This window comes from Misgurnus anguillicaudatus, chromosome 23 (assembly GCF_027580225.2).
Source record: "Misgurnus anguillicaudatus chromosome 23, ASM2758022v2, whole genome shotgun sequence".
Classification (NCBI taxonomy): domain Eukaryota; kingdom Metazoa; phylum Chordata; class Actinopteri; order Cypriniformes; family Cobitidae; genus Misgurnus; species Misgurnus anguillicaudatus.
The window spans coordinates 11,085,178-11,106,711 of record NC_073359.2 but is presented as its reverse complement, the minus strand read 5'-3'; the positions used below and the strand labels follow the sequence as shown (position 1 = coordinate 11,106,711).

The following is a 21,534-nucleotide window of genomic DNA, read 5'->3' as shown; positions in this document are numbered from 1 at the left end:
GATAAAAACTACAGTAAATGACAGAAACCAGCTTCGGAAAAAAGATAATTGAAGTCTAATTAAATTGTTTAGTTGGTATCACGTCCAATTGAATAACATGGGAAGGCGGGTTTATGACCTATACTGGGACCAGTCACTGGGGGGCGATCAAGACGTTTTGGCTTCACTTTTCCGGGCTTGTGCGGCACGCTTGGTGTGAACTCACAGTTACGGTACATTCACACGGGACAGAAGCGTTAACGCTTGACGGAAGGCTTGTCTGAAGCGTTGCCAACAGCCAATCACAGTGGCCGCAACACATGGTCCAGTCTTCCATAAACATAATTGGCTGGCTCTGCTTAGGTTATTTGCACAAGGTGATCTGATTGGCTGACGCACACGTTGCCGCTTGAAAAGTTGAGAAATGTTCAACTTCTGCCACGCACAACGGCAATGACGCAGCACCGATGGATCCACAATTCAGTTCGTTAACGCATGACATCACCCATTAAAAGTGAATGGGAGGCGTTAACGCTTATGCTCCTTGTGAACATATCGTTACGGCATTAGTTAAGCCGGATGTTGACATGCTCAAGCAAACGAGGCATTGTTATGATACTGTCACAAGGGGGGATAATTTCATTATTTGAATGGTTTGGTTATAGCTGGCTATGTACGTTAAGCTGGAATACGAGAATATGTTTAAACTGATTTTTTGTCTCGCCTACCACCAAGTCTCTTTGATTTTCCATCCATTAGATACTCTATGAACTAGTGGTCATTGGTTCCTAACCTGGGTTCCAGGGCCCACTTACTGTAGGGGAGCCGTGGGATTTGATATGCTTTGAGCATATTTTTTTTACAATTATGCTTACAATGCATGCTCACAATGCCATGATAAGGGAACGAAAATATTCTCTTATGTAAAATAATTGTTTTAATTTTGTCTGTCACAATTCCGTGCTGTCAACGTCACGGCAAAATCAAAAGAAAAGATGGATGTAGAGGGTTGGGGGGCTCACATTGTACATATGACGTACGTAGGGGGGCTCCAAGGAAAAATGTTGGGAACCACTGACCTAGGTCACTCCTTTAGTGTTTATTGAGTTTAAAGTGAGCAGTAGTTTTAGTGGTTCTTGCTTTGAAAAGCACCACTAATAAATGTCACTGCTTTGCTTAACTATGTTAGCAGAAACAAAGCAGCGCTGTGGTTAAGTCCTTATAAGATTATGTCCACATAGATCTGTTTCGCTTATATTGAATGTGTGCGTTCGCGAAGCACAACTGATCAGCATTATGCACTTTATTGATTATTCACGGTCATGATATTGCAGACCTGTCCGCTTGGACACTCGAATTCATTTGCTGCAGGTCCTGCAAACCATTGATTTTCTTTAAAGATACTGGTAGTCGTTTTTATAAACCTCTATAATGAAGTAATAAACTTTAGGTAAATTGTTTAGTTTGTTTTGGTTTTGTTTCAGTCTTTTTTGTGGTGGTAATATAGGAAATTAAATTTGTACTTTTACTTTCTTACTGACTTCGAAAATGTATTAGCATTTAAAATGTAAAGTCATCGTAATAAATGTTTCTAGCTTAATTCTAAATGGTCTTCTGTCTCATATATTTGGATGCTGAATTCTCATTGGTCTTTTCTGTGTCCTTTATAATGTAAAGACAGTCCAGGGCTTGCAAAATTTCAAAATCTCTGGTAGCTCTTCGTCCAGGCACTCTTCAGTTTTTGGTAGCCAGAAATCAATGCAAGTAGCCCGAATAAAAAAGACATTACTTTTTATGTAGAATATTGAGACAAAACATCTATCAAAACACAAATAACACATAAAAGAATCAAATTACTTTTGCGCAACAGATCCAGATCATCAATGACAAATCAGCTGCTTGCTTCCTGTACAGTTCGCAGCTTCATGCAATTGTGAAAGTAAACGCAAGCGCGCGTTCAAATGCGATCTAAATACCCGATTCCTGAATTACATACACCATAATTACCCATCCAAATCTGTGAGAAAATATATTTTTTGGGCAGGGCGGAGATGCATTTTGGTAGCCTGACTGCAGGGCACAATAGCCCCCGCACATCGGGCTAGCGATTTGCGAGCCCTGTGGTCTTTGCGTCCCAAATTGCCTGCTTTCATACTATGTAGTAGGGCTGTGCAATATTGAAAAAATGCGATAACATGGTATTTGATCATTGTATTTCTTTTTCTAAAATTAATTTTAATTTTATTAAAGCAACACCAAAGAGTTTTTTTTACCTTAACAGGGTGAACGGCACTTTCACATTCGCTTTGCAGCCCTCTATCGGCCAAAACCGCACTAAAGAAGTTTCCAACCGTCGGGTTGCGGTCCTGTACTTCGAGTGAAAACTACAAAAACTTGCTTTACGGCAGACTTACAATCCAATCAGAGCCGGATGCTGCAGTATTTACGACAGTGGTAATGGACAATTACGCTTCTAACCTGTAGGGGGAGCAAAGAGCAAAAACTATTTAGTGTTGCTTTAAAGTATATTTTAAAAAATCTTATAACCAACACATGTTTATTTCTGTGAAAAGAAAGCATCACAACAACTTCTGAACGTGAACGGTTTTACCGTTGCATAAAAATCAGACATTTGTCAGATACTATTATCGACCTAAAATTTGACCACGGGTTACTTTTTGAAGTATTAAAATTAAATTGTTCATATATTGCAAACCATTGCGAAATGCACATTTGCGCCGTTGCGGCAATTTCGATATGTTGCGCTGCCCTACTATTTGGTAGGCAAAAATGATTATGCAAGGCGATTAGTGTATCCAAATTACATACACAGTATTCGAAAAACAATAGGGGATAAGTATTCATCTTACCTATTTCTTCCAGCTAAATGCATTTTATGGATGCTTTACTGTGAGGCCACGCGAGCTGAGGAGCTGCCAAATAAAAAAAAAAGAATATAATTAAAATTCAGAAAATCTAAAAACCAGGTGGCTCTAAATCAGTGGTTCTCAAACTGGGGGTTCGCGAGATGGTGCCAGGGGGCCCCAGTTTTATGACATTTTATAAAATACATTAATTTATCATGAATTCTGTGTAATTAAACCTAGAAAAAATAGGGCTACTCACCAACAGCACTACTTTGTATAATTTGATGTTTTGTTTAAATAAAATGTTAAGTTTAAAAAAAAAATTGTCATAAATTTCCTTTGGGGGGCTGCGAAGGAATGCTCCATACACAAGGGGGGCCGCACGCTGAAAAAGTTTGAGAACCACTGCTCTAAATGACTTGTAATGTAATGAAATGTATTGAACGTGTACTGTTTAAACAATAAACCAATAGGTACTTCATCTAATTCAGTGTCACAGTCCAATATGTGATTTCAGATGCAGCAAGTGTCATACGTTTAAAGTTTTTGTGCACACCCTACTGTAAACAAATTAAGCTGAACCAAAGCTGGTAGTTCCTTTAGGATATGCAAAACAAGTTTTCCTCACGCTCCATTCACCTTCTTCAAAACGTCGTCCAGCTGCACAGTAATTTGATGAGTTTGGACACCATGGTAACAACCCTTATGGAGAAAGTGAAGCACCATTAGTAGGGTCCTTACTAAGCGCAGGCTTCAGTGCCTCGAAGGGAGATATAAACCTCCCTGATTCATAATGACTGTGAAGTAAACCTCAGATGTCAAAGCACTTTCCCACCAAGCTTCCTTGTCCGCCTGTAAATCAATGCCTTTCAGGAGAGGTGAGGCAGCGAAATCCTGCTCGCAGCAGATTGAACTCTGATTCAAGAGGTTGGCTGAATCTTAGTAGCAGCTTTCATCTGTGATAATCCTTGAATTAGGTGGCGGCGTTCTCCGGGGATGTGCGTGATGTGTTGGGTCGCTCTCTGTCTGGCAGCTAGAAGAGTCTGATCTGAATTTTGAAACATCAAGGCCTGTTTTTGTGCACGTAGTAAAGAAACTTTGTACAAATGTAAACTTTTTGAAGATGATGTAAATGGTCTCTGTGTCAGACATGCAACTAGGGTGGTTGCCGGGGCTTTGCTGCAGGCATGCTAGGATGAGCGCAAGTCTCTCATTTTAATCTGTTCCCAATGGCTTTGAAATGGATGAGCTGAAATAGATAGTGAAGGGAAAGCAATGTCGGGCATACATGGGAACTCCTTTAATACTGTTTAAAGATTAGTCGCATGAATTTGATTGAAAATCCAGTGTTTACATATCTGTAATCTACTGTAGGGTGATGGGGGATTACTTTGAAGAAGCTAAAATGTATGAAGTATGATAATGTAGGGTATTTGTGACCCTGTCTGTGAAATTCTTAAAATTCTTCTTTTTTAATTCTTTAATATAGGATATACACTCACCTAAAGGATTATTAGGAACACCATACTTATTAGGAACACCATTCTTTAGAAAGTTGGCCAATATTGATAGGATAGCATCTTGCAGTTGATGGAGATTTGTGGGATGCACATCCAAGACACGAAGCTCCCTTTCCACCAGATCCCAAAGATGCTCTATTGGGTTGAGATCTGGTGACTGTGGGGGCCATTTTAGTACCGTGAACTCATTGTCATGTTCAAGAAACCAATTTGAAATGATTCGAGCTTTGTGAGATGATGCATTATCCTGCTGGAAGTAGCCATCTGAGGATGGGTACATGGTGGTCATAAAGGGATGGACATGGTCAGAAACAATGCTAAGGTAGGCCGTGGCATTTAAATGATGCCCAATTGGCACTAAGGGGCCTAAAGTGTGCCAAGAAAACATCCCCCACACCATTACACCATTGCTTTAATGAGAAATTGAACAGGTGTTCCTAATAATCCTTTAGGTGAGTGTACAACAAAATTAGGTGCCTAATCACAATTAATAAAAAAGTGCAGGAAGAATCAATAAAAAAATAAATAAAATGGAAAAACATGAAGAAAATTATATAGATATTTACACTTAAAATATTTTGTGAAAATATAACCTGTGCTTTGTGTATTTTTCATTGTCTTAGATCCAGCAAGCAGCAGAGCGACCGGAAAGGAATTTCGTGGACACGCGGCAGCTGAAAGTGTGCGCGACTTGCTTTGACCTGTCTGTAAGTCTGCTGCGGGTTCTAGAGATGACTGTTACTCTAATACCGCAGATATTTCTGGACTGGTCCCGCCCCTCTGCTGAACTGCTGCTTCGACGATTGGCTCAGGTGAGTGATTGACAGCTAAAATGTTTTGAAATCCAAAGCAGACTTCTTCTGTTATTTAAAAATAATTTTTAATATAAAAATAATAAAAGTAAATAAAATGTCTCAAACCACGTTTTGTTCATCTTGCCATGTTGCTGACATTATTATACCTGCAAAAATTTTTATGATCAGTTTTGTGCAAAACTACAGCTAGTAATCTTCAGCATAAAATGGAATTTCATGGAGCTACGGTAGTAGTACTGTAATTACAAATCTATGGGCATCGGAAGCAAAATGTGTGTGGGTCCAAAGCATTTACTGGTAGTAGAATTAAAAAATTGCTTTTATAGCCTAAAAGCTTTGCTTATCTTGTTGTGTGGCGGGAGTACAGTTGGTGAAAGAAGTGAAAACAGGAAATTGAGTTTAAATGATATGGACTCTAAATGAGTTAAGTGGAATGGATTTGAGGAAGCAGCAGCGGGAAAGTCAAGGCTGTAGCTAAAATGTGAAACGGAGTTTAATTTATTAGGGCATTACTCTAGTGGAATGGATTTTACTGAGAGTGCTCTGACAAGTGAACAAATGCACTAAATTAGAGAAAAAGTGAGTGGTTCCAATATCATACACTGTAAAAAATTCTTTGCTGCATTATTATTTATTTTTTTAACCAACTCAGATTTACAAGTCATTTTAACTTACTATTATGTAACTTGACAAGAAATGAGTTGCTACAACTTATAAAATGAAGTAAACATATTTCAACTATATTTTATAAGTTATAACAACTCAAGATAAATAGTACTATGTAAAATTATCTTAGTTGATTAAACAAAAAAATTTGCAAATAATTATTTCTTAAAGGGATAGTTCACCCAAAAATGAAAATAATGTCATTAATGACTCACCCTCATGTCGTTCCAAACTCGTAAGACCTCCATTCATCTTAGAAACACAGTTTAAGATGTTTTATATTTTATATTGTCTTTTCTTCCGTGTCTGTTGTGAAACGCATGCGCGAGACTAAAGTTACGTGACTGCAGTGACGCGGATGATGTACGACGCAGCTGACGTGTTATCTGGTGCGCCCCAGCTGTTTTTTCTTTGTACGCCCAGCCTTCATTTACAGTTTGAGGGAGACACACGCTGTAAGTTTGAAAAAAAAAAAACACTTCGCAAACATGTCTGAGGATACAGTAACACGTAATCCGCGTCACAGCAGTCACGTTACTTTAGTGTCGCGCATGCGCTTCACAACAGACACGGAAGAGAAGACAATGCTGAATAAATTTGTAATTTTTGTTATTTTTTAACCAAAATGTATTTTCGATGCTTCAACACATTCTAACTGACCCACTGATGTCACATGGACTACTTTGATGATGTTTTTATTACCTTTCTGGACATGGACAGTATACTGTAACTAGATTTTCAATGAAGGGTCAACAAGCTCTCGGACTAAATATAAAACATCTTAAACTGTGTCCCGAAGATGAACGGAGGTCTTACGAGTTTTGAACGAGGGTGAGTCATTAATGACATTATTTTCATTTTTGGGTGAACTATCCCTTTAAAGTGGTTTTATAATGGTTTTAATGCTCATGCACACATCCAATGTGTGGAAACTATCTGTACCATATTAAATTGCAAAGCATCAAATTTTTTCATACATCATACTGCATTGAATGACATCATGTTGAACCGAATCGAAATTGGACCGCAGTGCATCATAATGAGGTTAATCGCATCGTATCACATCGGTAGCTGCTTCATATGTATCTTTAATTTATTGCATCGTAAGCTATGCATCGAGATGCGTATCACATCGGACTCGGTTATGGAGATGCACATCCCTACTCTCAGTATACTGTAGCAATATATTTTTTGAGAATAATATTGGGTTTTGATCTGTACCTACATAGATAGAGAAATAATCCAATGAGATTGGCAACTTTAATTTGTGAAGTATTTAAATGATGCAATGTATATAGCAAGATTTCATAATATAAAACTAACTCACCGTAACACAAGTGTGTCCTTCTTTCTGGACACAGTTTACGTGTTATCATGTTTGCATGCAAAAGAAGATTTCTACAATGTATTTATTCAAATGCCGTTTTCGTAGCCTTGGGGCGCCGTTTATTGGTTGTGTGGCCTCAATTAAAAGTGAAGGCTTTTCTAATGAATTTGCTTGCAGTTTTGCGGGGGATTTGTTCCCAGTGGAACATATATTCACCTGCGGCTTATAATCAGGGTTTAACAGAAACACCTGTGAACACAGCAGGCGTCCACATGTCCTTCAGGAAACCCCCCACCCATTCATGCTTCCCTCACAATGTTTTTCCAATGCATTATAGCAGCACTCATTGGACAAAGTAACAGCATGCCTTTTAGATGTGGGCAGTATGACTAAAATCATTTACAGTATGCTATGAAATCGCATACTGTGACAGTAGGTACTGAATTACTACTCATCGATCGTTTAAACAGTAGGTACTATATCATGGGTCTTCAACAGGGGGTCCGGGGACCTTTGGGGGTCCTTGGTGGCATTACTGGGGGTCCTCCTTCAAATACTGTTTGAATGCAAAATAATTTTCTTTTTTTTTGAAAAATAAAGTAAATGCATTAAAAGGTTAATAATAAAATTAATGAAAAGCATAACGTTCCCATGATAAAATATATTTAGTTAAATGTTCAGGGTTCCCATGGGTCCTTGAAATCCTTGAAAGTTTGGGAATCTGGGGGAAAAAATTCAACGCCCTGGGAAGTTTGAAAATATACATAGTTACAGGTCATTGAAAGTGCTTGAATCGGTTTTATGCAAGAAGTTTTCTGGAAAAAAATCCATATTATTCTCTTTGTAGTGTAGGATGATATCATACAAATTCTAGACTTTAAGCACACATGCTAAACTGTTCGCTTTAAATGCTTATATCGTCTGTATGCGAATGTTGATTCATACCAAAATGCTTTTTTGCATAGTTATGTTTGACACACAAAAACGTCTCGGGTTGCGTATGTAACTGTTCTTTCCTGAGAAGGGAATGAGACGCTGCGTCTCCCTTGCCATACTTCCTGCATCCCTGTAACTTCCTGACTCCCGCGTCACCCTGTCTTTGTCTTTTAAGCCTCACCATTGGTTGAATTTGATATACACATTCAGACGCACTTACCCCTGGAAGCGTCCCCAAAGTGTCATCGCAGTGACACAGCACGAGTTCCCTCGAAAGGAAACTGTAACAATGCATCTTAAAAGGTAACATAATGTAACCTTGCTCTCACTTGAAATGTGTCCCCACATCCTTGAAAGGTCCTTGAATTTGAAGTTAACTAAGGTGTGGGAACCCTGTATGTTATTTAGTATGTAATTTGATACATGTACTGGGGGTCCCTGCTCCTCCTTTCCATCCATTAAGGGGTCCTTGGCCTGAAAAAGGTTGAAGTCCTCTGTACTATATGGTATGACTATGGATAGTATGAAAAAATTCAGGCGTACTACATCCAACATGTTGATGATACATCATGTGATATAAGTCATTATAACAAGTTAGTCGTTAACTGGAATGATGTAAACAAGTGCAATTAAACACAAGGGACAGCTGTTTTATATATGTATTTGCATTTGTATAAAGCTGTGTTAACGCTTTCTGACATTTTTTAATAAAACAACGCCTTTCCTTTCTCTTTGGTGTATAACTCCTCTCACTGGGGCTCACGGGATAGTAAAATTTCCATAGAATTAACACTTCAGGATCTTGAGGGAAGTAGTAGGTCATCTGGGTACTTGCTATGAATTCTATGATGCTATGAATTCGAACACACTATTCGCCTCACCTACTGCTTTTCTCTTAACACATTATTATGACTCAACTTGTATACTTAAATGTTCTGATTTCTTTGTATGAATTCAATATTTGACTTGATGGCTACGTCTGGTGGAAATTTTGTGTCAATAGCCTTTTTAGAAATCCCCTTACTGATAAAAATGCTGATGTGTCAACTACTTATTTTTCATGCTGTATATAGTATGGAAGTAGGACGCAGCAATAGTATTTGTTTTCTTATGGTAGTTGATGGACACATTGCTCATCAGTGTAGGACACTTTATTCAATATTAGGCCTGCACAATATATTGGGGGAAAACTGACACTGCATTATTTTTATTTTCTGCAATGTGTATTACGATATGAGAAATACTGTGTGATTTCCCCAAATACTTGTATAGCTTTATTTGAAAGGGATTAATGTGTGCCTTGCATTTCTCATATTGCTCTTGGCAACTTGAGGAAAATAGCTGCTTGACGTTATTGCATACTTCTTGTCAAGTACCAAAAACCAACTCACGGAAACTTAATTTATCCAAAGAATAGTTTTTATAGTACATTTTGGTTTAGCAGCTATTTTACAGTATGTTTTGTTTTTCTTGCAGCTACTGAACCAGGTGCTAAATCGGGTTACGGCAGAAAGAAACCTGTTTGACCGAGTGGTCAACTTGCGCCTCCCAGGTAACCCTTGCCTCTTTTTATATTTTTTTAAATACAATAAAATCCTAATATATTTCTATAATAATGCAACTTCTTCATAAAGGTGCGTAGCTCAGTCTGCACTTGAATCCAATCGTATTTCTCAAGTGCTTAGTGTGCGGCAAACCAGTACTTTGGGTTGTCTTTGATCATTTCCCTTGTGAGCAGAAACGTGGTTTGTTGCAACCTAACAGTCTTATTTTTATTCATCATCCATTTTGGGACCTTGTTTCAAGTCCCAGAACAAAACAAAAAAGAAAACATAATTAAATATGCATTTTGCTCTTGATATCACCTCTGAAGTTTGAATAGTCAGCATGCTCAGTCAATGAATGATATTGGGTGAACAGCTCGAGAGATTAGACGGTGGGTTAGTGGGAAACCATAATCCAATTCTGCTGAAGGATATTGAGACTGTCCTCGATGCAGGAGTGCCAAATCTTAAACCGTGACACCGTACACTATAAAATTTATAATGCATGAGGTTGGGTCACGCTGTTAGGCTGAACTTCATTCCCAGAGGGGCTTACAAAAGAGAAGGGGAGATCAAGTAGGACTCCAGGTTGTTATTAGACTCATTATGGGAGCATTATGACTCGGGTCACTGTGGTCTTGCATTTGGGATCATAAAATGCTGTTTGGGCTTTAATGGACTTGCATTTTATCACCACTTTGTTTTCTTTCATCATTTTTATATCTCTTTCTTTTTTCTTGTCTTACCTTTTTTCTTTTCTTTTGACATTTACCTGCAGTCCCATTAGTGTAATAAAAAACAAATTATGTTTACAAGACATCCTTCAAAAGTTGGATTTTTTCTTACTTTGTTCTGGCTGTATTGACCTGCACTTAAAAACAAAAGAGTGCGCGCATTTTAGTTGTGTTCCATAACAAAAGTGGGGTAACACTTCAGTATGGAGGACACCTATTGACCATTTACTATAAGGGCTGTCACAATGATTAAATAATCGTCTCATTGTGATTGTTTGACCTCATCGCAATGATTTCAGATCACCACAATGATTGAGCATCTCTTTAAAAAACACAAGGGGGAGCTAAATTGCTGCTTTGGCTGTATTGACCTGCACTTAAAAACAGATAAGTTAAAAAGTCTGAAATGAAGTTTTTTGTTACATGAATCAAAGGATGTTTGCTGTTTGCAATGTTGTAAATAAAGTATGCATTAAAGTATGAGAGGCTGTGGTGTATTGTGAAATAAAGGCCGAAGTGTGGTCCACTTTTTACGCACACGTGAGGGTCCCATACTCAATTGTGACTCAATTTTTGTCATCAAAAGAGTGCGCGCATAGTGTACTAGATTTTTGAAACACAGCGTACATTGTACTATACTTTATTTTATCATAAATAAAACACATTGACCAATCAGAATCAAAGAACTCAAACTAACCGTTTTATTAATGTCGATAATCTCTGTGTTTTTAATTCAAAAGTTATTGTTTTATTTTGTATTAGTTGTGTTTCATAACAAAAGTGGGGTAACACTTCAGTATGGAGGACACCTATTGACCATTAAAGGAACAGTATGTAAGAAATGTATATCAATTAATCATAAAATGGCTCTATGTCACTAGACATTAAGAAATCATTTTCATTTCAAATACTTATATCACTGACAACAGTGGTCTTGCCAGGATATTGTAATTTAAAAAGTGGAGTTGCAGCCCTCAACTGATGTTTATGTTGTCATTTTGTGTATTGGCCACCAGTTGGGTGATTTTAGTACCAGGTTTAGCCACAAGTTTTGTGATTGCAATACCACTTTTGGCCACAATCCTACATACTGTTCCTTTAACTATTAGGGCTGTCATAATGATTAAATAATCATCTCATTGCGATTGTTTGACCTCATCGCGATGATTTCAGATCACCACAATGATTGAGCATCTCTTTAAAAAACACAAGGGGGAGCTGCAGCGCCTGTATTAACGAGACAGTATCAGATGGCGCTTCTTAACTGACAGTGTAATGCGATACATTGCAAAGCAATTCAATACAGTGGAAGAACCAGCATTTAAAGAAATGCTACAAAACTTTGATAGTAGTAGTATGAACTGCCAGGTAAAACATACATTTCCAAAGCAGCAATTCCAGATTTGGGGAAGTGAAGGATGCTAAGAAATATATTTTTTTGCAGCCACTACAGACATGTGTTCCAGTACTAATATGACCTTAGTAGGATTGGCTACTATTTAAGACATGTTCTGATATAGACCATTTCAAAAGATGTAAACAACACTGGTCCAGAAGCGTTTCCTGTTTCAGTTTTTTAACACTAGATCAAGGTTGGGATAAAATACAACCAACAGATCATAACTGAATCAAAAAGTTAAACAAAAATCTTAAAGATAATGATATGTGTGAAATAAAAAACCGTCAAACTGAAACAGGAAGTGCTTCTGGACCAGTGTTGTTTACATCTTTTGAAATGGTCTATAGTCAGTTTTTTTCATTGCATTTTTATTTTCATTTATTTTTCAGACACTTGATTGTGTTTTTTTCTTATGAAGAATTTTTAGTTTTTGAAAGGTATATTCATTAAATAATGACTTTTAAATATGTGTTATGGGTATTAATATTTACTGCCAGGTAAACCTTGAAAAATATTTAATTTAAGTAATTACAACAATGTCTGAATATTATTTAATGAACAAACAAAAAAATTATGAGAATTAAAGGCGGAGTCCACGATGTTTGAAAAAATCTTTGGAAACGGAGACGGGCCGACTACCAAAACACACTTATAGCCAATCAGCAGTAAGGAGCGTGTCTACTAACTGACATCCTTGCCGGGTTGCGTATGTGTGGGGCAGGTCTATCAACAGAAGGTCCAGATTCTATTAGGGTAGGGGCGGGTTTGTTTAGGTGATTTCAAATATCAACATTGGCTTTCAAACATCGTGAACTCCGCCTTTAAATGTCAAAGCAATAAAACAGACAATTTATCGTCACAATCGTCAAAAAGTCCTAAAATGAGCAATGACAACCCTATTAACTATGACTTTTGCCTTAATAAACTAATGTACTGCTAATTAGAAAAACTAAACTATGTTTTTTCCTGTCTAGGTCTGGAAAGTGTTGACCATTATCCCATCCTTGTGGCTGTTACAGGGATTTTAGTGTCTATTCTTGTAGACTCGGACAAACAAGGGTAAGTTCATTGGTTTCTCTTTATGTTTAGCTGGATGTGATTTGTAGAGTTGCAATTGCTTCTTTGCCAACTCTGTGGTGGATTGTGTTCACTGACAATGTTTTCTGGAAGTATTCCTGAGCCCATGTTGTGATTTCCATTACAGTAGCATCCTGTATGTAATGCAGGGCCCAAAAGATCACGGGCATCCAGTATGGTTTTCCAGCCTTGACCCTTATGCACAAAGATTGTTCCAGATTCTCTGGATCTTTGGATGATATTATGCACTGTAGAGGATGATATTTAGTTCAAACTCTTTGCAATTTTTCTCTGAGAAACTCCAAAAACTATTTTTTGCTGCAGCATTGGGGGAATTGGTGATTCTCTGCCCATCTTGACCTCTGACAGACACTGCCACTCTGAGAGGCTCTTTTTATACCCAATCATGTTGCCAATTGACCTAATAAGTTGCAAATTGGTCCTCCAGCTGTTCCTTATATGTACATTTAAATTTTCTGGCCTCTTATTGCTACCTGTCTCAACTTTTTGGAATGTGTAGCTCTCATAAAATCCAAAATGAGCCAATATTTGGCATGACATTTCAAAATGTCTCACTTTCAACATTTGATATGTTATCTGTATTCTATTGTGAATAAAATATAAGTTTATGCGATTTGTAAATTATTCAATTCCTTTTTAATTCACAATTTCTACAGTGTAAACTTTTTCTGATTTGGGATTATATTTTTTATTATTATTATTATTATTCATGCGCATAACCAATGGGCGGGGCTAGCGAAGTAGACATTGATATTCATCTGTGGAGGCAGGGCTCCAGACTGCCACCAAAATGCCACCAAAATTTAAGAGTGTGCCAGTAAATTTGACCTTTTTTTGTGATGTGACACTGAATTTGAAAACAGCACATTATAGTTTCTGCATCTATCCTTAAAGTATTTATTAGTAATACAGTGGAAATTAGTAGAAATGTGAATATTAGCATGTTGATTTACGGTGTGTGCCCCTAAATTTTCTGGTTGCACCCCTAAAATTTTCAGTTGGGGGCCACTGTGCCCCTAGTGAAAAAAGTTAGTCTGGAGCCCTGGGAGGCTGTGTTTAACCTAGATAGGCATATTCCAGGACCTGCCAGTCATTGGTGCCAATAACAGTTGATTTTTCAGTGACGAGTACATTTTCAATTCTGAATCTTACAGTATGTTCATTTAAGTACGATGACCTCATAAGCTTGTTAAAATTGATTTCTTAATTCACTGCACCTTTAAAGTAAAGCAGGTTCTGTTTTTGTCGACCAGTCCAATGGCTCGTCGTATATAAATGAGTAAAAATGAGCAAATAAATAAATAAGGAAACTATTTGCGCCCTCCGATACTATTTCATATCGGTCATCTCACAAGCTGACGATAGGATGATCTGAACTATAATAGTTGACACACATTTGTTGTCCCACAGTCTATTTATGTAGTTCCGTGTGGATTTGGGGTCACATCGAGTCTGTGACTTTGTCTGGTTTGAATGCCGTTTTATTCTTAAGAGCCCATTTGTACTGAAACGGGCACATGGCAGAGGTTGACCGTGTTGGCATGGGAGCTGGGTGACTTTGGTGTGATCTCCAAAGTAATCGACGGTTAATTGTACGCTCTCTTGCCTGGGGAAGTCGGACACCTACGACGTCCCTGTTGCATGTGGGCTAAGAAGAGGGTCAGAGCAACAGGATTTCAGGACAGAAGATGTCCTGTGGGAAGGTGATGGATAATAATGAGCTTGGTTTGAAAGAAATTAGACCTCTGAGAGACGAATAAAGGACAAAGTTGGGCCGAGGGATATTTAAAGCCGGATTTATCACTATCTGTTGATATTAGTTGTTATCTAGCTAGCTTTAAACTATGTCGTAACCAGTTTTGACAAGACACAAAATCGATCCATCTTTTCCCCCAAACCGTATATCCTCATCCAAGCATCTTTAGCAACAGGCAGGGTGCACCATGGATAGGTGAATCATTTTTGATGAATTAGGTGAATTAGGGATGCACTGATACAAAATTTGGAAATAATTGGAAGATAGGGATGCACGATATATCGGCCGACATATCGTTATCAGCCGATAACTGCTTATTTTTAATATTATTGGTTATCGATCTGATAGCAAAATTAGGCAGATAAATGAAAGCCGATAAATGATGGATTATTTTGGTTTGTTGAACCACTTCACTTGCTCATTGCTGGCCATGTGGAGTTTTGATTGGTGCTTTCTGTGACATAGCACGAAGATGACACGTGTTGCGGGCTTAAGAAGAGTATGCTAGTCTAACGCAAAGACAAGATGTTCGCAGTCTGGGAGTTTTTCATTGTGAAAATAATATGAATATTTATCGGCCTATATATATCGGTTATTGGCCCCCAAAATATAAAGAATTATCGGTTATCGGTATCGGCCAAAATTTCAATATCGGTGCATCCCTATTGGAAGTAATAGAAATAATTGAATAATTGACTAATACTACAGTACAGTACTCAAGGCGGTTATATTTATGTTGAGAAATGTCATGGTTTTATTTTTTTTATGTTTGTACCTACATTTTTTTGTATTAACTTTCTATGGTCAGATCTCATATTCTCATTTTCTTTAACTTTTGAAACTCTGTTTTTTTTAAAGTGGGTTTCTTTTGAATTGCTTTAAATTCCAAGATGCACAGACACGTTGGAAATGTTTTTTCTTTGGAATGATAATGAATTATTTGGAAATCTTTTTCTTGGAAACTGATAGCTGGCTCTCTGCCATCCAACACTTCCCAATTAGATGTCCTCCACTCTGCTACATACGTTGTGTACCATCTACAGTAGCAGATGTTTAACACTTCAGGCTGAAGAATTGAAGCTGATATAGAAACGCTTTCTTTATCTACGTTATTCAATGCTTGGCCCATACAGTAACAGGACATTAGAGTAAATAGATAAAAAGAAATCTCATACTATAAAAGACTTTTAGATGATCGGGAAATGACAGTCAATAATAGTATATGCCTATTCTCGTAATAATTCACAGAAAAATCGGGCCGGTATCTCAAAAAGTTGTGTTTATTTTTAGATTAACGGGTTTTTTTTTTTTCGTTTTTGAAAATGCGGCTTAAAAGATGTAACTTTTTAGGATTTGTATATGAAATTTATCACTACATTAAACACACAATGCGCAAGTTGCAATGTAGTACAATGTACTCTTTCTTGCTAGCATTTAGTTTGTACTGTATATGAAGAGTTTCGTTGCAAAACGAGATAAATCCATTTTTTAACATTTTTGTCAAAACATGTTTAATATTATGTTATCATGTTATTATTTTGTTTTATGGTGCTACTTAGCTGTATTTTTTAAGTTATGAAGGTTTAAATCAAAACAAACCAACTGCAGTTGCATTGAAATTAATTGGAATGCACAACCAAAAAACAAGATTTCTGAACAATTGAAAAAACGGTGGTTATCTCGTTTTGCAACGAAGCTCTTCATATATTGTGTTATATTGCATGTAGGAGAGAGCGGGGCACAACCCTACGCGTTTTGGTTTTGGCACATTCATTCAAAAAATATTTAAGTTTGATTCATTATATTTTTACACAAGCATCACACACATCTCTGCTACAAATGAACATTTAAATTTTGTTTCTAGTACTTATCATTCTTGGACAATTACACCAAACATGACAGAAGTGCAAACGTTACAACTTACCCCATAGGTTGGGTTAATTGTAACAGGCAGGGGGTTAGTTGAAGCACTTGCTAAAAATTTTGTTTGCAGACAAATATTTCAATCTTATTTTGTCTATATACTTAAAGTGGATATTGTTTATATATCTGTCTATAATAGACATCCACACTGTATTCATTCATCCAGCCCTTTTCTAACAAAAGTTCAATTATAAATGGATACAAATATGTGAGAAAAAGCAGCACAATTATGACAAAACATTTTTTTATATGTGACCCAGTCTGTAATAACCATACTACAGTTTCAAAATCAAATTCTGAGATAATGAGCATCAAAGTCTGATTTTAGCCATTCATTTCATTAAGACAGGCATATTTATTTTATTGGCAGCCAGCAATCATTCGTGTGTAGTCTATTTAAAACAATGGCAAGAATTACGCTAACGTTAGCGGTTTAGTGCTGAGGGGTTAGTTGTAACACAGCTTTACAATTAACCCCGCAGGGTCAAAATATTTTCAAGCCCACCAAAAAAGTTGCTAAGAGCTGCAGACATATTTCAAAACGGTGCTATGTTTTACTCAACAACCCAGCTAACAATTTTTGGTTCCCAAAACGTTCCCCTAACGTTAGTTTTTTGTTCTCAAAACGTTCCCCTAACGTTATTTTCCAATGTTTGTTTCTGGTTAGCCAGGAAAGTTTTCTTTACAGAAATAGAACGTTATTTTTAGGTTATTTTAACGTTTTTCTAACGTTAGAATAACGTTAGGAAAACTTTACAATAACGTTAGGAAAATGTTAAAATAACCTAAAAATAACGTTCTATTTCTGTAAAGAAAACTTTCCTGGCTAACCAAAAACAAACCTTGGAAAATAACATTATGGGAACCAAAAACTAACGTTAGGAAAACGTTAAAATAACCTAAAAAATAACGTTCTATTTCTGTAAAGAAAACTTTCCTAGCTAACCAAAAACAAACCTTGGAAAATGCACAGTTGGCATGGAGTGAAAAATGATCTACAGGACAGGGCGCGTTGCCGCGGCTCCGTGCACGCACTGAAAGAGCGCGCAGAGCTCAAGACTCCAGCCTCAGTGAAGAAGTGAAGGCTTACAAAAGTACGGCACGTCTATTAGTACAAAAATAACCAAAAAATAACCAAAAAATAACGTTCTGTATAAGTTATTTTTAGGTTATTTAAAAATAACCACCCTGCAACTTTATGAGAACGTTATTTTATGGTTCCAAAAAAATAACCAAAAAATAACGTTCTGTATAAGTTATTTTTAGGTTATTTAAAAATAACCACCCTGCAACGTTATGAGAATGTTATTTTATGGTTCCAAAAAATAACCAAAAAATAACGTTCTGTATAAGTTATTTTTAGGTTATTTTAAAAATAACCACCCTGCAACGTTATGGGAACGTTATTTTATGGTTCCAAAAAAATACCCAAAAAATAAAGTTCTGTATAAGTTATTTTTAGGTTATTTAAAAATAACCACCCTACAACGTTATGGGAACATTATTTTATCAGAACGTTCTTTTTTGGTTCCCAAAAAAATAACCAACATATAACCAAAAACTAACGTTAGGAGAACGTTCTGTGTTTGCTGGGAAGACACTGATTAATACCAAGAAAGTGAAAAGATGAAAACCACAATTTTCTGTTACAAACTTTCACAAAGCCTCTTTAGGTTATAATAACATAAAAAAATTAAATCCATAATTTTTCAATAATCCATTGTTTTTTAAAGATTTTTTCTTGTTAAATTCCAATAATACATGACAGTTTTTTTAAATGCTATAAATCTTTTGAATCAATATATAAATGTGTATTCATCTTTGCCATGTTATATTCATTTAGTTGACTAAACTGATAAACATCAATGGCATTGATGAAAACACTTACTTTGTCATATTAAGACCACTGTCATTGCTGCTGTCATCCGTGGGACGTCGTCGCTGAACTTTCTTGACAGTGATCAGCTGTAAAATGTTTTGGTCCTGCTTGATTTTCGTTGACTTAATAATGGAAATTTTTATAAGATCCCCTGAAGTCAATGTGTTCGCATGACAGAACCTTGACGCATTTTTCCTTCACATGAGTGCCTCTCGCTTAAATTATCCCATCACTATTCAAAGTACCACCCTTGTTGTTAACAATGCGTGGAATGGTGCGCTGTGATTGGTTAAGCAGATTTATTGCATTTTGCAGAAAAGGAGGACTGCTGTTTGTCACAGTTTGAAAAAAAAGGGAGAAAAGATGACAGAATAGCATGGCGGATATCGGATTTTGCGTAAAATGAAGAATTTACTTTTTAATACTGATTTTTAAAATGGTGTTTATTGTGTTTTGGAACCAAACTCTTCATTTTTAAAATAAAAATCATACAAGATTCATTCTTCCTTTCTTTGAAATTAAACAGTGAGAGGAAGTACTTACATACATAAGAGCACACAACAACATTTTTGCTAAGTTTGCATCTGGTGGTGTGTTCTCAATGACAGCTTTCCTAAAATTATATCCTATTATATTCCTAAAACAGGAAATGACCCAATATATTGGGCCACAACATCGTAATGTACCGCAACGTGCAACGCAACACCAGTATCATGATACATATCGTATTTTGTGATGCTTGCCAATACACAGCCCTACTATGGAAGTCAATTGTGATAAAAGTAATAGGTCAGTTTTTCCCAACAAAGCTATTTTTAAGCATTTTAGCTTTTGATCAAAGTAAAGAGTAAAGAGTGTCAAACCTTTTGACTAGTAGTGTATATATTGTATAACTGGTACATTTGTCATATAACCAGAACAATGGTGTATATAATATTACACTTTTGTTTGTGCCGCTATGGCCATATATACAGTACATGCGCTGTGATGAATAGCAGCGGTGAAATACGACCGCTTGTGTGTTATTTCTTTCAAATTAATCTTGATAAAGCAGCTAAGAAACTGTGGTCCACTTTCCAATTTATATCTGTCGACAGAAAGCCAACAATAGGATACCAGTTACCCAGTACGGTCCTCTCCGTGAGCCGTGTTGTTCTCTTATCTTTTCAGGGTGACCTAGCATCCATCTCCAGTGTACTCGCATCAGACATGATCTTTTCATTTGAATGTCATCGGATTTCTTCTGCTCGCGGTTCTGTTTCATAAGGTCACTGTAACCCTGTAAACACACATTGAGGTGGACAGGTCAGCTCTGTTTACATGTGAACCCAAAAAGTTTCTCTCCTCAGAAGATGACCTTTACAATTTTGATTGAACTGCTACGGTCATCTCAACACCTCCTTTATTTCCTCAAGCATTAGAATTTTTCTCAAATGGCTATTGGTTGTATTTGAATGCTCACATAATCTGGTTCGTTCATGGTTATCTGCAAAATTGCAATGATTGTTTTGTGAGGATGTTCTGCATCAATTCGATTTACGCAAGAAAACCCTCAAAATGGTGATATTTTATCATTTGAGAAAATATAAAAGGCTCAGAATCGGCAAGAAACACCTTTGCTGTCATCAGACGAAACTAACTGAACCGCTGCTAAATTTGGCGTATAATTTCCCGCACAAAATCCGTTAATGAGGAAATAATTGGTGTGACACCTGGCACCTTCCCGTTTCCTGGATTCCTGTTGATATCTGCAGGTGCGGGGTGGTTGTCATGTCGTTTTTGTTCCCTATACTATCAGAATATTCCAAGCAATGTAAAATGTAGGCCGTGCTAATTTTCTTCATTTGTATGCATGCCCTGCGTGTTTTGATGTACAAGTCTCCAGCTTGAATGTTTTGGTTCACTAATTTGATTTTGAGCTTAGAAAATCAAGCTTGAAATTAAAAGGAACCTTTCCGGAAAATAAATGACTTGAAATTGTTGGAGCAGGTTTATTTACAATGATGTACAGTATGGTAGCCTGGAAGGTTTACAACTTAATGCGTGCCTTGTGTGGTCCATTAAGCTACGGTTAAAGTGTGAAACTAAAGCAAAACTTGAATATTTTGTTGCCTTATTGGTTTTCACTTGAGGAATTTTGAGGATAGGTCAGAGACACCCTTACAAAATTAACCATGGTTTTACTAGAGTTAAAAAAAAGGGTTACTACAAAACAACCATGGTTGAAACCATCTGCATGGTTATATGTGTGGCTGGATGGGGATAGAGAAATCAAATCAAAACCGTGCAATACAAAAAAAAACATTTTACACTTGAAAAAAGCTAATTTTCATTGCTTCATTGTATTACATTTCCTAGTGCCCCCTTGGAGGTTCATACTGGTACCTCAAAGGTACATACACTCACCTAAAGGATTATTAGGAACACCTGTTCAATTTCTCATTAAGGCAATTATCTAATCAACCAATCACATGGCAGTTGCTTCGATGCATTTAGGGGTGTGGTCCTGGTCATCTCCTGAACTCCAAACTGAATGTCAGAATGGGAAAGAAAGGTGATTTAAGCAATTTTGAGCGTGGCATGGTTGTTGGTGCCAGACAGGCCGGTCTGAGTATTTCTCAATCTGCTCAGTTACTGGGATTTTTATGAACAACCATTTCTAGGGTTTACAAAGAATGGTGTGAAAAGGGAAAAACATCCAGTATGCGTCAGTCCTGTGTGTGAAAATGCGTTGTTGATGCTAGAGGTCAGAGGAGAATAGGCCGACTGATTCAAGCTGATAGAAAAGCAACTTTGACTGAAATAACCACTCGTTACAACCGAGGTATGCAGCAAAGCATTTGTGAAGCCACAACACGCACAACCTTGAGGCGAATGGGCTACAACAGCAGAAGACCCCACCCGGTACCACTCATCTCCACTACAAATAGGAAAAAGAGGGTACAATTTGCACAAGCTCACCAAAGTTGGACAGTTGAAGACTGGAAAAATGTTGCCTGGTCTGATGAATCTCGATTTCTGTTGAGACATTCAGATGGTAGTGACAGAATTTGGTGTAAACAGAATGAGAACATGCATCCTGGTGCAGGCT

At 37.0% G+C, this 21,534-nt stretch overlaps 1 protein-coding gene across 1 annotated transcript in view; it reads left to right on the top strand.

Annotated features, from left to right (window-relative positions):
• The window catches only part of rnf123 (ring finger protein 123), a 239,019-nt gene that overhangs the window by 88,304 nt on the left and 129,181 nt on the right, over positions 1 to 21,534 (top strand). The window contains exons 33-35 of the mRNA XM_073861959.1: positions 4,990 to 5,178; positions 9,587 to 9,662; positions 12,762 to 12,846. Coding sequence (XP_073718060.1) covers positions 4,990 to 5,178; positions 9,587 to 9,662; positions 12,762 to 12,846 — 350 coding nt within the window. The remainder of the gene's footprint in view (positions 1 to 4,989; positions 5,179 to 9,586; positions 9,663 to 12,761; positions 12,847 to 21,534) is intronic.